General features: G+C 35.0%; 3 protein-coding genes across 3 annotated transcripts; 1 reads left to right on the top strand and 2 right to left on the bottom strand.

Moving 5' to 3' along the window:
- Positions 1-5,515: 5,515 nt before the first annotated feature.
- Positions 5,516-8,133, bottom strand: LOC137391471 (uncharacterized). The gene is made up of 4 exons (XM_068077956.1): positions 7,984-8,133; positions 7,568-7,656; positions 6,631-6,873; positions 5,516-6,325 (listed from the first exon to the last, which is right to left on the bottom strand). The coding sequence occupies exons 1-4, from the start codon at positions 8,009-8,011 to the stop codon at positions 6,302-6,304; spliced, it is 384 nt and encodes a 127-aa protein (XP_067934057.1). The 5' UTR covers positions 8,012-8,133; the 3' UTR covers positions 5,516-6,301.
- A 785-nt stretch (positions 8,134-8,918) lies between these two features.
- LOC137390825 (uncharacterized) lies at positions 8,919-13,615 on the bottom strand. The gene is made up of 7 exons (XM_068077141.1): positions 13,552-13,615; positions 11,903-11,972; positions 11,274-11,337; positions 10,865-11,158; positions 10,235-10,426; positions 9,389-9,489; positions 8,919-9,018 (listed from the first exon to the last, which is right to left on the bottom strand). Exons 1-7 carry the CDS (start codon positions 13,613-13,615, stop codon positions 8,919-8,921), a joined length of 885 nt encoding a protein of 294 aa, XP_067933242.1.
- A 51-nt stretch (positions 13,616-13,666) lies between these two features.
- LOC137390826 (uncharacterized) lies at positions 13,667-18,526 on the top strand. Its single transcript, XM_068077142.1, has 5 exons — positions 13,667-14,406; positions 14,594-14,724; positions 14,852-15,120; positions 17,614-17,688; positions 18,344-18,526. The coding sequence occupies exons 1-5, from the start codon at positions 14,276-14,278 to the stop codon at positions 18,524-18,526; spliced, it is 789 nt and encodes a 262-aa protein (XP_067933243.1). The 5' UTR covers positions 13,667-14,275.
- The last annotated feature ends 35 nt before the right edge of the window (positions 18,527-18,561 follow it).

Here is an 18,561-nt window from a genome sequence, read left to right on the forward strand (position 1 = left end):
GGTTCAAACCTTGATAATTATAAAATAAAATACGCTTTCAAATTCAGAATAAAATGAAAGATATAACTTCTAACAACTTTTGCAGCAGATATTGTATCATCGTAGGTTGATTGCAAGCAATATATACTGATCGATAGATATATTTTTCGAAGTATCAATGCAAATTTATTTGGAAATTCACAACAAGTTAGAGTTAAGTTAGCAGATTTAATGCATCCAAAAAGTCATTGTAGAAAACACATTGTAAACTATGACTATTGCTTATCACAAGAAATATTGCTCATACCGTATATGTACATGTATGTACATCCAAAAAAATTAATGTAACTCAGCCTGAAGGAGACTGTAAAATATAGGCAACATTCGCCTCACTCGTAAAAGGGTTAAATTTATTTTCTTAAAACTCTGACAAGATGTTTAAACTATTTTACTAAGCTTCAAATTTGTTATCACTAAAATTCTATTCCCCATCAGTTGGCGGTTTTGCTTTCACTCTAATTTTAGCCGACTTCATTAAAGCTTTTTCTAACCTTTTTGACTATTTAATGAATATCTAATAAAAAATGAAGTTTTAATACTGTACCTTTGGAGTGACGTGACTTGAGCTGGTACATGTAAATAATAGAGCGGAGAAGAAGCAAAAACGTATCAAGGCTAATTATGTTACTGTACACTTGAAAATAAGTTTGATATGTAATGAAGCGAATTTGTGTTTGCAGGCTAAGACAATTGTTTGATTCCCGACCCTCTGTTGAAAGGAATTGCAACTCCAAATTTGCTACTGGTTTTAAAGGGAATATAATTATTGTTCCTTTTGACTCAAGGAATGCTGAGCTAAGAAAAATCAATCATACATATTTGATGTTTTCAGTTCCAACATTATTTTATTAGTGAGACTATTCATTGGTTTTTTTAGTTAGACTAGTTTTTTCTGTTCTTTTTTGTACAATGCTTTTTAATTAGTTTACTTGCTGTGGTACCTTGTGAAAAACATAGTTCAAATCATGAGTATTGATTACCACAATAAAAATTGTTCATATATAATCATTGTATCCCTTTCAGATGTTCTGAGAGGCTGTTCGGCAAACAGTATATTGGCATTTTTGTTATTTCGGTAGGGTGATAAGCACATCAACTGCCAATTTTGAATTCAAAGCAAATGTTTTTGTTGATTTTATATGGCAAAATATAACTTGTATGACAAGGACCCAAATCATTGTGTTTGAGTTAGTATGGTTTAAGGTGTACCTCAACCCCAGCTTCATCTGAATTGTGATCATGTCTAACTCCTTATTTTAAAATGATATGGGAGCTAGAGCGCAAGTTTGTGAACTTGCCAAAAATGCATGTAGTATTTCTGTTCAGTAAATATATTTATGAAGCCAAACGTGTCAGTTGCTCTACAGTTTTCATCTATATATAAAAATCTCAAAGTTTGTCGTCTGTCTGTTCAGATGTCTGTCTGTCCAGTTATAACCAATAAAATCTTGAAATGAAAAACTGGATGCCCTCGATTTGAACTCACGGTGATTGCAACCACAAGTTTTAACCATGCATCTAACAACTGAGCTGCACAGTCCTTAAAATCTTTTTCACCTACTGTGTATGCTTTTGTCGATTGCGCATGCTTGATGATGAATTAATTGACCAATTGCGCCCACCGGTTACAATACATGTTATAAAATATTTTTGCCTAAATCCGTGAAACACGAAGCTTTTTTGTTAATTTTTTCGCTATGGCAAATTTGTTTTTCTTCACCCAATGTCAACAAAAATTTCGTTTGAAGTTACAACTGAACAGTCGGTGTAATGATTATTGACAAAATTGTCGATGTTCTACTCGCTGAAATCTCTCTTAAAATGCATGAAAATATATTCAGCGTTAAGAGGTGTAAGTTATAGTGAAATCGAATACGAAAACGTATACATGTGGTTGATAAAACTTTAGTGAATGAAAAACTTTTAGTTTACTTTAATAAAATACATACTTCTACAATCATTAGATACAAGCAAAGTATGTAACTTTTTTTTATTTACGGCTTTCACACTATTTATTTCAACTGAAATTAAATATTTAATCAGAACTATTTGAAACATATTTGTTTGTATAAATATTGCGTATTTTAATTTTATGTTATTTTTAATATGAAGATAGGATATCGCCATACGTAATTTCCTTCTCTCAATAGACTAATATAAAATTTGTTACACATGAGTTTAACAAAATTTCATTACAGTGGTCGCTTTGCGTATCAGCCTACACATCTTTCGTTGGAGTTTAACGACTTTCTGAGTCGTAATTGATTTCACATTTCAGAACAAACATGGATATGCTACTGTTTTACTATATTATTGTGTAAAGTTATAATTATCAGTTATTCCTCTCTTTCTATTATTTAATAACTTATTATTATATCTATAAAGTTTTTTTTAATTTATAAGTGTACATTGTTGCATATATTTATTTACATTTATAAAGTTTGTTTTAATATATAAGATGATAATAGATTTGTGTATTAGCTTACACATTTTTATTCCAACTCAACAAATTAGTAATTCGTCATTGGTTTCACATTTTACAACAAACATAGTTACATTATTACTTTATCGTACTACCATGTTTGATTATAAGAATCAGCTATTTCTCACTTCTCATATTCAATAAATAATTATTACATTTATAAAGTTTTTATACTATTACAAGTTTACAAACTAATTTTATAAAGTTTGTTTTATTATTGTTATTTAAAAATTGCGTTTTTTAAACGTAAACTGAATACAATTTTTTAAGTTTAACTCATTTGCTATCCAATTTATTTCTAGCTCTGACCGAATTATTTTTCCTATTCACACAAATGTTGACATAACGTAATTAATTTTGTGATAATTTAACAAAAATGAAGATGTCCACTTAATTGGAAAAACAAAAAGACAAGAAGATACTTCATTAGAAAATTGATAAAAATCTTAAAGATTGACTTGCAACAAAATTCAAATTACAGTTATTTAGTATCATAAGATTCAACATGTCTTACTCTGTTGTGTTGTAGATGCAAAATATATGGGAATGTGATTACAAGCTCTAAAAAGCTAAAAACGAACAGTTAATTGCAGCCACACGGGACCACCGTAGTTTGGATTCGCTTTCCAAAACGGCTCAAATGGGGCGTAGTTGTTACAGGATGGTTACTGTTTACACTTTCATGCAATCTCATTCGTCGAAATATTTTCACAAATATACTTCACGCATTCAATAAAACCATGTCTATTGTTCTTACCCGTCTATTTTATCGTCATTGTAATGCTGTCACTTTTAGCACTGATATCTTTTAACTTACCGAAAAATTCGTTAAACTTTCTAACCTTAGCTCGAAGGAGTACATATTATTGTCTGATAATTATGACGAGCCTGTTGGTTAACTGTGATAATCTAAAAGTGCTGCAAAAATTATTTTCGAAGTATTGGGTCACATGATCAGATTACAACTTGGCAATTAGTCCAAGCCGAAACAAAACCGTAAAGTAGAGAGCACCTATATTTGATACGGGGTTTTCGGTAAAACCCGAAGTGTTTGTCATAAACTAGTGCTACGATAAGTTTATAATGAGCTTTTTATTGGCCTTTCAATTTACGTGAAAACATCACGTGACAAGACGATAACAAACTTTAATGAATACGTCAGATAAATAAAGAGATTCCAATCTACGGCAGCAGTTCGTTTTTGAGCTTTTAAGAGCTTGTAATCAATTTGGCACCTACAACACAACAGAGTAAGACATGGTGAATTTTTTGATACCAAATAACTGTAATGTGAATTTTTTTGCAAGTCAACTTTTAAATTAACTTCATTAAAAAGAACAAACATTTTACAAACTTCATTAACAAAATTTTGCTAGCGATTTTGATAGTCATATTCTGACTGTCGCCATAATATTCAGTTACTATTACAGTTTTTCACATGAAATACGTGCACTGGAAAATCCAGAACCACTGATATAGAGTTACTAGGGGCTCAATGGCTAAAGATGTTAAACGCATTTACAGCAGTAAACTGCATTTACTGCTGTAAACAATCGCAATATTCTTTTTGTCCACTCATATCTGTGGTGAGCTTTCTGTTTAATAATCAGTTGGCGGCTAGTGAGAGGCCTGCTGATTAGTTTATATTGTTAGCAACCAGCTTTTATTCATGAAAACCAGCTCTTACTGGTCTTTGTGAAATGAAAGCTGAGGAATTATAAATAAGCCAACGCACTGTTTCAAATTCGATGTAACAGCTTCCGGCTACAATGAGAAGATAACCCGAACCGGTACTGTTGTGGAATGTGATCCACTGAGACCTGAGCCTGGGGCTGAGCTAAACCGAGCTGGGCTGTGCTCAGTCAGGCAGAATGACGAGTTCAGAGTTTAGCCAAGCCATGCCAAAGCCAAGCCAAGCCAAGCCAAGCCAAGCCAAGCCAAGCCAAGCCAAGCCAGAGCCGTGCCGAGTCAAGAACGAGCTGAGCCGGGCCGAGCCGGGTCCAGCCAAGTAGAACGGAGGAGGAGCTTACTAGCTATATAAGCTCGAACATTTGTGTAGAAGAGTAGAGCTGTTCTGGGCCTGTTCATTGCCTGTTACTTGATCATTATTGTACAACTTATGAACTAAGCAGAACATATATGTATAAACTCATGCACTGAGTCTTATACTAGCGGAGGAAAGTGAAGGTTGCTCAAAACCTTTACAGTACATCGGCTTGTGGTAGTGAAAGAGTTTGGTACTGCTAATTTTCCTATCATTTTTATTCCCATTTGGTTGGTTTCCAATCTTCCTTTATTAATAATATTAATTCATCATCTAACCATTTTTTTCAGACAAGTTCTAATAAAATTTTATTACAAAATACTTCCGTAATCAGTTATAGATTTTATTTTAAATTTATCTGCTAAATATAGGTATTCTAAAAAGTTACACCTAATCTATTGCTTCTAAATGGTACCAGTTATTATTCCCTTTTTGGGTAGTTTGATAATGTCCAAATATACAAATATACAAATATTTAGATCTATAACTAAACAGCTTCATATAAAAGCAAAGACACTTAATGTTGAATATGTTAAATAAAATTAATTTTCTGTTCAAAAGCTTGTCTGTTAAGTGGGCAACGACGGGCATTTAGCTAATTCCATACTAATGCAGAGTTGCAGTACACATGCAGTTTCAAGTTGTAAAAATGTAAAGTTATGAGTTTGCCTGAATTTCTGCGCTTCAGGTAATGCAACATGTAAGTAAAACCGATGTTGTAGTTGTTGTAGTAGAAAAGGTCTATTTCCCCTTATGAAGATGTAATGCTTTGTAAAAGTATTGCGTACTGAACTGGAATAATAGTGCAGTTTTAATGCATCACAACTTTAAGGCATTTGCACGAAACACAGTCTGATAGTGTTACATTTGCCTGCAAGATTTAACTTTAAAATCTTGGTCAAAGTGGTTTAGTCTTATACACTGTAAAAAAAATCTATGCAGTATTCAATCACCTCAGATGGTCATTTTTCAATGCACCTGAAAAACTACACACTCGAAAATTATGCAATGTCCATGCGCTATTCATTCAATAAAAACACACTTCTATTCATCGTTTTATGCGATGTGCAACTAAAAATTAACGCACTGCTGATGGTCATTTTTCAAGGCAATTTCTATTCACACTGTGCATTAATCATAAAACCAAAATATGTACGCACTTAGCGTTTAAAAATTGCAGTTTTTAAACATTGACTGAGTTTTCTATACGAAGACGATTTTCACACGCTGAGTGCATTTAGCATTGCAACCTGGTTTTACACGCTTGGCGCATTATATTTTAGGGTCAAATTTGAACGCAGCAAGTGTTTACAAGTTTAATCACTTTACAAACAGCTCTGCGTTTTTTTCAGCCAAGGATATTTTTAAACAGCGAGTATATATAATTTATTATTAACATTTAATAAAAGCACTAAATAACTCGAAAAACACACACAGCATTTAATAAAAGCACTAAATAACTCGAAAAACACACAGCATCTGTTTGATCAAGATCGATTTAGAATAATAATTAAAAAAAACTATCTACAATAATATAAAAGAGAGCACGATTCCATAAAATCCATTGAGTAAGCCCAAACCCCAAATCACGTAAATAATTCGCTCTAAAAGTGGTGTCACTTTGGCATACTGGATTGGAAAGGTTACTATTTCGTGTGAATTGTGTTCTATGAATTTTGTTGTTATGTTTTAGACTTATAGCGTTCCAGGCTTTGCCGGCACTTGCTTTTCTTCGCCTACTCATCGTCGGCTCGGCTTTCCTGCAAAAGAGAAAAAAAATGTTTCTATGATTTATGATAATTCCAACATGAAAAATAAACGTTAAAAATAAGACTAGGAAGACGGCAAAAAGCTCGACCAATGAGTTTAGGATATGAGTGTTCTCGGAAATTTTAGTTTCAATGATTTTACAACTGGTTGAAATCGTTTTTTGCGCCAAAAGTTACATTTTGGAGTTCTCTTCTCATGAATTATATGATAAATTGCTACCATAGAAATTCATTCGAATCCTACTTAGTTTTTCGACAGATATAAAACTAGCATAGCTGAGTCATTAGGTACTCACCCGCTTCATTTTTTCCATAAATTTGTCGACAGACAAATACTTGCTTCCCTTTCTCACGGTGCTGGAGCCCAAGAAGGTAAACTCCAGCAGCTGGCCAAACTTCTTGGCGTCGCCAAACTCGATGTCCCCAATGTAAAATACTGCCAGAAGTTTTAGCAGGACGAGAGGGTCCTCACTAACGCTTAACTTTTCCCCATCCACACAGAGTTTCCCAAATTTGAGGTGGGGAAGAGAATGGCTTACCTAAAACAGTAAAAAGTAAGTCAGATTGGAGCCGAAACCAGTCCAGCCAATTTATGACGTCAACAACATGCCTATAGAAACATCCTAATAACCTCTAACACGCTGAGTTGGAGTTGCGAACCCATAGCCGGGCTAATGTATGACGTCAACAACATTCCTATAGAAACATCCTAATAACCTCTAACACGCTGAGTTGGAGTTGCGAACCCATAGACGGGCTAATGTATGACGTTAACAACATTCCTATAGAAACATCCTAATAACCTCTAACACGCTAAGTTGGAGTTGCGAACCAATAGACGGGCTAATGTATGACGTTAACAACATTCCTATAGAAACATCCTAATAACCTCTAACACGCTAAGTTGGAGTTGCGAACCAATAGACGGGCTAATGTATGACGTTAACAACATTCCTATAGAAACATCCTAATAACCTCTAACACGCTGAGTTGGAGTTGCGAACCAATAGTCAGCCTAATTTATGACGTTAACAACATTCCTGTATAAACATCCTAATAACCTCTAACACGCTGAGTTGGAGTTGCGAACCAATAGTCAGCCTAATTTATGACGTTAACAACATTCCTGTATAAACATCCTAATAACCTCTAACACGCTAAGTTGGAGTTGCGAACCAATAGTCAGCCTAATGTATGACGTTAATAAGTTACCGAACTAAGAAATCCACTCACTTTGTGTTCGGGTGTTTCGGCCAGCATCTTTTTGTCTCCAAGGCGCTTTCCAATCACGATCACCAGTTTCTCAAATCCATAATCATTCGCTGCAAACAAAGTATTTTTGTTATATTTAAACTTTTTTTGACTACACACTACCAGGTAAGACCTCCAACAATAGAGACTAGTTCTTGTTTAAGCTGCTGCACATGTAAAGCATTGGAATGGAAAATAGGGTGAGACAAACTCCGTAGATTACTATTATCGTGAGGTAAAAAGCCAGTAATACTGACTAAAATCATGGGCACCCGACTCCGACTTATATCATTTTGGCGGTTGATATTATTTTGATAATTGAGCCGTTGCTAGCGCATAAAGTAACATATTGTTCTGCAAAGAAAGTACGTAAATTTGAAGATAATAAATACACTTACGATTAGTCTCTTTTGGACATGCAGCCATGAACAAATCCTCTGCTCGCTTTCCCAACGCGTCCAAATCCAAGTCCCGATTCAGAAGGAGCTCAAGCTCAGGTATAAGCTAACAAGCAATAAAAAAATAAGCAACTTCAAAATATCGACGCTAATTTGAAAGAAGAAGACATTTTAGCAAGCGAGAAATAAAGTACAAACATTTATCTTCAATATTCTTCCTGTAGCAAATCTATAGAATTCAAGAAATATCGACATTCAGTCGACTTGCCCGTAAATAAAAACTAGTTATGACCCTCAATGAACCACTTTACTGCTCTTACATGAAGTAATTCTAAGCCCTCAACGATATAGACCTTTAACAAACTTAATACGAGTTGACAATATTATTTATATAATCAAAAAACTTGAACCAAAGAAGTGGAACCCTAAAAGCCGTGACACTGACACTCCATGCCTCATTATAATATTATTCGAAACGCGACTGTCAGTGAATGCTGCCATTAGAAATATAAGCAAATCTTTAATTTAGAAGCGATTTTGGCGGCGACAAAGTGGAGCCCGATCATTAGCAACAATGATGTATAACAAGAATGGTAATACCACAACAAAAATTACTTGAAACATTTAGCGGATGAAACAAAAGGCGCTCGAAAGGCTGTTGCATAATCAAGACTCCCTCATATATTTTAAAAACACAATAAAGCAAGCTGCACACACCTAAGAGATCTACTGAAAGCAACACAAGATGTTGGTTATAAATTAGTACCACTAGCCTAGATCAAATTTGTGATCCTCATTGTCTGCGTTGGAGTTGCACCCACTATAAGCGGCTACTTCGATCTTATTTTATAGTGGGGGTAACTCCAACGCAGACAATGAGGATCACAAATTTTTATCTACCGCTAGCCCCTGATACTCTTATTGAGTAAACTATGCTACCTTACCTGTGGAATTGTGTCAAGATTTTGAACCCGCAAATTCCTCTTTTCCTTGCTCGGAGAAACCACTAGTGCCTCTGCCCTCACCACTATATCCCTGTAAGAAATTAAAAGATGAAAATTATGGCTACAGAAGACAAAGTGTTTGTCGCATTTTTATGAGTTATATGAGTAGAAATCTTATGAAACATTGAGATGTCTATTTGTCCTTGCAAAGGGAGGGGGATGTGCGGATAATAGATTACAATGATTCACTTCAAACAAAGATCAAAAGCATAACATACATAAAAAACATATTATAATGCTTATAACATACATAAACATACAATATTATAATGCTTATCATCAAAACCTAAGACGTCAATATAAATTGCGATTCTGATTGACTATTCATCTCAAACGGTAAATTTTAAATTATTTTTATGACGTCAACAATAAAGAGGAGAATTAACAAGTAAAATACGAACCCGGTGACCGAAGCAGCAGGTTCTTGATCGAGTTTTTGTTTTTTCGCATAGTAGCTTCTTTTGTTTCTTACGCTGCAAGATAACTGTCTTTTGAAAACCTTCTACAAGCAAAGAATGTAGATCCTGATAAACTATAGATGCGCAAAAAAATAGTATGATTACAAAACTAAAAAGGGAGTATAAAAATATCATATGTGTATAGATTAGCTAGCATGAAAACCAGAGAGAGTTGCTCAGTTCTAGTCCATCAGACAGAATATTTTCCAATCATCTTGAAACAAATTTAAAGTTTACCCAGCTTTGGACTCTTGCAATGGTGGTTATGCAAATCAACGCTAGATTACACTGGCTCATAGCGTTTACTATGATAGTAAAAAAATAAAGCTAACCCTTCATTCCTAATATAAAGCTGAAATGAAGCTATGCCTCCCCAAACAACAATTAGAAGCTCAATCATTTCAGTTTCAGTTGCATAAATATCAACGGAAGGGCTTACATTTTCTGGATCACTTATTACACTTCTCATAATAAATATGAAAATATCACTCAATAGCCCATATTAACATTCATAGTGAATGCATGAAAATAAATGACAGAGTAGACAACTCCGACAGGTATTTAACAAGCATTAGGTATCTCTCTCCCTCCCTGAGAGGGTCAAATGCTTAGAAAATTTCTACATACACGAAATAACCCTTGATGGATAACGGATATGATGTAAGTTTCTGTATAATAAATTGTGGAAAGCTGCACGCCAATGCCAAGTATTGCTAAATGAATCTGCAGGACAGTAGGCTACATGCCCGGTAGTAAGTAGACCTATTCACGATTATAAAAAAAACTCACGTAGCAATCCTTATCTTCGGTATAGCTAGCGTCTTTGAAGATGTCACTCTTATCTGGAAATTGCCTCAGGACTTTTAGTACCACACTATCGTAGTTGGGTCTGCTGTGACTATGGGACCAATTAGCTTCCCCAATCGCCTGTACAACCATTTTCCTGGTCTCTCGTCCAGTAAATTGAGGTACATTGAGCTCCTATAAAACAATAAAACTGAGTTCTTACTTACTATAGGGAAAAGCCATAGTGTATATTAACTTTTAAGGCAAATTACTTAATTAATTGCCTAAGGCGGAGTTTTTCTCATAGACAGAAAATACTGCAGTGTAAAATGCATAGTGTCTGCTCGAACGATAAAGTGTGACTACCAAGAGTTGCCCATTACAAGCGCTTTCAATCAAGGCTAACCTACTAAGATTCAACAATTCAAACAGCACCATACTTAGCAGGTCTAATGTACGTAAAAATTTACATTACAAATTTAAGTTGTGCAATCAATTCAACATTATCGACAGCCAAAGAACAGCCAACGAATTTAGACAGGTCGACAGGATTTATTTTCTCTAGCTAACCTCAATAAATATTAACAACAGCAACAACAACAACATAATTTACAGTATATTGCTGTTACTCACTCGCATAAACAATGGAGAGCTAGAGGGTGTTGAAACAGTCGCCTCAGCAGTGGCAGAAGCTGAAGCAATAGGTTCGGCGGCAGGTGATCCTGAAATAGCGGAAACAGCAGAGGAAGGTGTTGAAACCGCAGGTCTAGGTGTGGTAACCACAGGTCTAGGTGTGGTAACCACAGGTCTAGGTGTGGCCGGCATGGAAGCAGGTGGTGATGCGACCGCAGCGCCGAGTGTTGAAGCAGTTTCATTAGGTGTTGGTAGTGTAAGCGCAACAGAGGGGGCAGCACTTGGTAAGTTATTCTGAAAATGCAAAGACCAATAATAGAGGCGCCTCCGATATAAATGATATGCATAAAACTATTATACTCAACAATAATCAAGCTAAATTTTGCTAAAAGAAGAACGTAAAATTTACCTTTTGAACACTTTTGACAAGCTCTTTGAGTCTTCGTAGGTATTTCATACATTTCCCCAGAGAGCTATAAGGAAAGTTCACATACTTAACATAATGCCATAGTAATACTTACTAGTAAAGTTTACAGCATAGGTAAATGTAAATCCAAAACTGGCCATTTCAGAATGTCTTTTTGGATCCACATAAAAACGTAACGCAATGCAATCATAAGCAATTCTTAGCCAATTCTTAATTCTTCCTGTCATACAAGTTAAAATGGCGAACAAAAATGATTGACATTGCTAAAGCCTAAAACAAATTGCAAACCCTAGCTATCAACTAATCCATTTGGGGAGGTAATGTAGTTGATCTTTGTTCTTCGCCTAGACAGTATTTTTGTACTCCTTGGCAATAAGAACTCCTTGGCAAAAAGAAGCTGAGTTGCAAGTAGGCCTAATTTCTATTTGAACCACAGGCCGGCCAAGGTGTTTGGTAGCGCTCGGACGGTGGTGCTCGCCCGAGCACCACCGCCCGAGCGCTACCGAACACGTTGGCCGGCCTGTGATTTGAACAACCAACTGGCGGAGGTTATAACATAGACATGAATACCATGATCGCGTAGTCTATCAGACCAAACAAAGACAACTCACCCAACACCAAGCTGCTGAAGCTGCTCTGGTTGCAAGTCAGGTATCACTTCTTCATCAAGGATATCATTATCTAAAATGAATTCATAAAAAAATCAAACCATACCAGTCTTGTTGGAGGAAAATAATTCCTAGTGAGTTAACTTATATCCTTAATTAGAGAGAGCAGTAGCAGCAGCCCCCACAGACTCACAGAGTTAGAGTTGAATTCAAAGTTACAAAAAAATAGTGACAACCTAATCATTCCAACTTAATTCTAAATCATTGATTTGGGCACCAATGTTGAAGAACCTTTGAATACTCATTGTGGCTTCAATTAGCTCGTTAGAATATTCTTAGCCAATAGCGTATCTGGTAACAAATCTATGCTCATACAGTGAGTCAAGTATTTCATTTATTTGTATAACTTGACAACCATACAACCATACAACCATAAAGTGACACTAATGAGTAACTGAAGGTGCAACTTTTTTGTGATTACAGCTGTCAGAATTTAGTTGCCTTAGTTGGAGTAAAAGTTAAAAGTTAATGAAAGAAAATATTGAAATATAATTCCGACTTAGCAGCCTAGTACTACTAGGCTACTAAGTCTTAATTATATTTCAATCTTTTCTAGGCTAGTAGTAGTACCACAGCCACCCAGGCACAAATGGATGGTGGGGTGGGTGGCTGTGGCTGTGGCTAGTACTAGTAGTCAACAAGATAGTGTAAAAATTAATTATTCAAATGCTGGCTGGCTGCACCAAGGAGTTGGCTACACAAATGTATTTAAGGGTAAGAACACAAGATTTGAAACGAATGATGTTGGAAGTGTGGTGATTGTAAAGATTACTTCTTTCTTTGGCCTTCTTTCTATTCTCTGTTTAGTAGGCTTACATAGGCATTGTGTTTTATACCTTTGAAATTTTAACTACTCTATGGCCTAAACAAGAAATTTTAATTACTCTATAACCCAGGCTTGAATTGTGTCGGCAGTAATCTTTTCTCAATTGAAAACCTCTGAATGTTCTTACAAACAAAATTTCCTTCATGACTTCTATCAAAGACTAAAGAGTTGTATGTGGGATACATACAACTCCTTGCTCCTATCAATATGTCTGTTGCGTTGCATAGGCCTGCATCAAGAACTCCCTGCATGCATATAGCTATCTATTTAATTATGATAAATAATATTCATTCATTGCATATAAATAGGTACGCTTTAGATCTTCTACTGTTCGGGTGACTGCTCTCAAACATACTACTTTATGTAGCGATTAGGCCTCTCTCACAAAAGTAAAAAATATTATTGTTTCATGTTTTCTATAAAAAGGGATTGTAAATTAAAAGAAAGTTGAAACTTGACTTAATAAAGCGAAGAGCCTTTTAATTTAGGTTGATTTCAAGGTCTTGATTTCAATTCAGAAACTTAGGCCTACACCTTTCATTTGTCTAATCCTAGATAGTTGTGATTTTGATTCTGATGATGATTACCCGTTGGGTATGAAACTACTAGTAATAAAATGTTTTAAACGAATTCTATTTTAATATATTTTACGCTTTGTTCAACATTGGGCACTTTAGTAGATGCCTACTTCCAAAGTATATAAAATAAAAATTATCTCGTTGAATTTTAGTGATCAAGTCAAACTATAAATGTAGCGTATACTCACCAAGTAATATTTCGTATGCCGCTGTATCGCCTATCTCTTCAAAAAGGGTTTTGAATTGTTCCATTATTGCAGAAAGTTTGTAATGGCTATTGCTAAAAATCTTAGCCCAACGGATTCAAACGCCAAAGTACTGTAGGTTCAACGGTTACGATACAGTATTCTGACTTGAAATGAACCAACTACACCAAAATTATAGTATTCTCTCTTCATAGCCAAGCCTACTATATTTTATTGGACAAGCTTTCAGCCTAAACAATGACTGCATTGCTATTGGTCTATTGCAACCAATCACATTGTTATTGTCTTGCCTATGATAACCCTTGATAATAAGTTTTATCTGAGTTTATAGATTAGTCCATAAAAAATGGTAGATTGCTTTTGCAATTTTAAAACTTGTTTTAGGACATGTTGTTGACGATACTGCTGTTGAATATATTTCTGCGAACCCGAATCCTGGATCTTGTGGAGGCCCAGTGGACTTTCACTTCAAACTGCCCTATCTTGTACCGAATTCCGACTTAGGCAAGAAATTGTATAGGATATATGTTGGATTTTTGTAATAAGTGTTCTAATATGCCAATTTTCTTTCTGAACAGATCAGACTATAGGGATATTTTGATATTATTTTGTTATTTCAACAAAGTGTCCTCTGAAATGTTAGTAACACTTGCTCTCATTGAGCCATTGGTATTTTGAATAATTGTTAATATTCCAATTTTAGGAAATGCTTTATAGCTGTTCCATATGTGGATTTTCTCACAATTCAAATAAAGTCTTCACTCTCCATGTCATCCGAGTTCATAAACATGATCCAAGGTTTCGGATAACATGTTTCTGCGGCATGAGTTACGGAAGGTATGATATGAAGTTGGCCCTAAAGTCCTATTTGGTATTTTTAAATCTGGCTAATAAATGTCATGTCATATGATAAGGGTTCTGTTTTGAAATTGAGCTAACCATAATGTAAAAGCCCCATTGGAATCAATTTGCCTGATAGGTTGTCAATTTAAAATACACTGAATGGTAGTTGCTTGTTTTACAGCTATCTCAGTTATAGAAGGCACGTTCGTAGGAAACACAAGGACACTGAAACTCATATTGAATCAATGCCTTTAGAACCAGTTGTAGAGCCAGTTTTAGACCCAGATCCGCAATCTCCTCATCATCGTAACAGTAAGTATAAACTCATTATCAGGAAATTCAGACACTATTGGCACATTCTTCCTAAAATTATATTTTTCTCAAAATGGACATGCCAGTCAACAATAAAACGCAATCTTATTCTTGTTAATTGTTTCAGATGAGCAAACTGTTAGACCTCCTTCACTGGAGAAGAACTGTGCCAAATTTATGCTAAGTCTTGCAACAAGTAATATTCCCAATGTACACATTGAAAAGATTGGTTCCACTGTCACTGAGCTGTTGAATGAACAGAAACGATTGTTAACGGATACAGTGCAAAAAGAACATGGAATAGATGTTGGCGGTTTATTCCCCTGTCATGGATTCACGCGTCTAGCCACTCAACACACTAGAATGCGATACTTTAAAGAGAAGTTCAACCTAATTGTGAGTTCTTAATGTGTTTGTACTAAAAAAAGTCAAATTTTAGTTGACACACTGAATCAAAAAAATTATCTAGCTGTTTGCTGCCTATAATCTAAGAATACAAAGCAAATTCGGAAAAGATGCTGATCAAATCCTTAATATTTTTAAACTAAAGAGTATAATATAGGCCTATAATTCTTCTTGCGTTAACTCTTGGGAGTTTTTAAAAGATTACGATCACTCAGTGTTTCATTTTAGTTAACCCTTTCAGCCCTAATTATTTTCCAGTTGAGTGCCCCCCTGGCCTAATTAATTTTTCACACTCAATATTTAATAAAGTGAGGTGTGTTAGATTGAGCATAAATAAAGCTGCGTTCAAGATAAATGAAAATAGTTTTTTGTAACTTGTTGGTAACATTCTTAGCTACATTTTGATACTAACATATACACATTAGGTTAATCTATATAGGATGTTATTGATAAGATTCAAATCAATACATTTTTTGGAAATCGAAAAGTCTAAGTTTGGCTGCTACTACAAGTCAGCTTTTTGGTTGATAACACTTCAGTAACATATTAGGATAACAAGAAAAGGTGTTATCATCAAGTTGCAAAAAAAAATTTGGAGTTCTAACCAATAGAACTGAAATTATGAGCCTATACGCAATATTATGGCATAATGTAGTTTCCGTTCCATTGTTCAATCAATTGGTATATAAGGTCTATATATCATATTTACATTCTATAAGGACAACATTTATTGCAGTTATGATAATAAACACGAGATGCAAACAACTGGAGTACAAAACTAATATAATGTATCGTTTTTATCAACTAAAATTGTGAAAAGATTTGTCAAATAAAATTTTTTTATTCGAAAAATTTAAAAGTTATAACTATTTAGTAATTTTGATGTTGTGCAATTGAAACCCACTTTGTGCTACTAATAAACGGTCATAGTGTTGTTGTAGATCACTGTCACTGCTAAATTCTTCACCTGAACTAATTATTACGTTAGATTGTAAGATTTAGCCGTTGTCTTTCGGCAAACGCATTCAATATGGCGACCTCCAGAGTTGAAGTTTGAAATCTATCACAGGATTTGCCTAGTAAAATGCTTTTATCCAACCACATTTCTGGTATCAAAACAATCCTCAGACTGTTATCTTTCGAAATAAAGCTATAAAAAAACGATAAACACAAAAGGAGTATCAATAAAGTTACTCAGAAAGTGTCCCGAAAGTGTTGGCTTCAGGCCCAAGTGTGAACAACTTCTCCCGAAATAGTTGGCATCAGGGGTGAGAGGGTTAATGCTTTAGTGTCACAGAGTCCATGGACGTATATTAGCATCCATGAGTTACGAGTTTTCGTGTTGAAATCTCTAGTGTGATAATTGTAATGTAAACAAAAGAACAATGCTGTGACTGTGAATCATAATCATAGTAATAAAGGGTTATCTATGCAGTGAATTTAAAAATTAGCATGATATTTATGCCATAATATATATTAATTATGGCAAAATAGTGAGAATAAGGGCTCATTCTTGATCAATCTTTTCAAACTAGTGTGTTGAAAATTGCTGAATATAGCCCCTGTCACGGAGTGATAGCAAATATGTAATATAAAAAGTCAATGCAGTCCTGGGGCATATTAAAAAATATATTTGACCCACTAGTTATCCTGAATGATTGAGGCCGCGCAGCGGCTGAGGGAGCGCGCTGGCGGAGAGGGTCCGGGAGGGGCGCCCGAGCGCCCTTCCAGTGGGGGGTCCGGGGGTCACACCCGGAAAATTTTTTTCTAAAATGGTGAACATTTACAGCATTTCAGAGCGTTTTGCAAGATTCTACTGAGTCCACAAATAACCAAAATTCGAACATAATATATAATATAAAACAGTCAAAAGTTAAAAGCGAGTACGTATAAAACTACAAATGTATTTCGTATGGTCAAAAACTAGATTTTATATCAAGTTTTTAACCATACAAAACAGATTTGTAGTTGTATATGTACTCGCTTTTAACTTTTGACGATTTTATATTATTTTAGCTCCCAATACCTATATACTATATATCTATATGTCAGTGTATTATGATGGCGCTAGAGATTTAAACAAAACTAACTAATGTCGATTGGCTCAATGACAGCAACATGTTATCTCATAATCTCCTTTGTGATCTTTACTAGATTTAATCATGTTAAGGCAATACAAAGAGGTACTGTTATGTTATGCAATAATACATGATCTCACTAATGAGTTTTGGTTATTTGACCCACTAGTGAAATTTTCACTCACGAAAACTCGTAACTCGTGCCCTGTCAAATACGCCCCTGAATTGCAGTCAATTGACAATATTCACATTAGATCACTTGCCTTGGAACCATTGGGGTGTTTAGAGAAATAAAGATATGATAAAAGCCTGTTTGGAAATAAGCCTCTTTCGTTTGAATTTTCCTTAAAGTGTACACCAACCAATTAATTGTATCCTAACCTAAATGTCGTGTTGTGGCTTGTAGGAATCGACTCCAATTCGCTACAACAACACCGCTAGAAGACCATTTTACTATGTATCCGTACTATCAACTCTCCAGGTAAATACTTGTGCGCTTAATAACTGCAAACATGCAAGATAACTTCTGAGAGAAAATATATGAAAAAGGTTGTCAAATGTGCTGCGCTTGTCATAGTTCTGCGATTTCAATAAGAATTGATTCCTGCTAATTACCGTTAGTGAACTGGCTATGGACAAGTAATTTTTTCAGGATTAGCTCTTTAAATTTTTTTCAGTGACACAGCTAAGTTAGTGTAACAAGTTAGGTTCCCTAGGTTGATAGTTGGTCTACAGTTAGTGAGTTTATTTATAGTGACTTATTTTGCTAATTGGCTTGGCCATGTTCCCATTGTACTGAACATATCTTTATTTCAGACCATTTGTAAACCTAATTTGCTAATGATTATGTAAACAAAGAGCGCCTTAGCTGTTCCCATCAACAATATAGCAATGAACAATAAAGCACTTGTCACCCTGAAGAGTTGCTCTAATTTATCAGACAAATATAAACATCACACAATAGGGTTCCATGAGGAAATTGAGTCATCTTTGACTAGAAACACAACAATGTCGACCAACTATCATCACCTCATGGAACCTAACTAAATGCTAAAAGTACAACCAACATTTTGCTTTCAAAATTATGCAAAAAAGCTTTAGTCTATGTTCTCATGTATTCATTCATCTGTTTGCAGATAATGTTAGATAGTCCAGAAATCCGGAATGTAGTACAGTTTCCAATATTCTCTCCAGATGGGGCAATCAAAGACTGCATAGATGCTGATTATGCACAGAATTCTGACTTTTTTGCTGACGGGCAAAAGATAATGGTAGCAGCCTATTATGATGATATTGAAGTGGTATGTCAGCTCAAATAAAAGTGTGTTGATTTAAGGATCATAAAGCCCTTCAA

The sequence above is a fragment of the Watersipora subatra genome, chromosome 3, assembly GCF_963576615.1.
Source record: "Watersipora subatra chromosome 3, tzWatSuba1.1, whole genome shotgun sequence".
In the NCBI taxonomy this organism is placed as follows: domain Eukaryota; kingdom Metazoa; phylum Bryozoa; class Gymnolaemata; order Cheilostomatida; family Watersiporidae; genus Watersipora; species Watersipora subatra.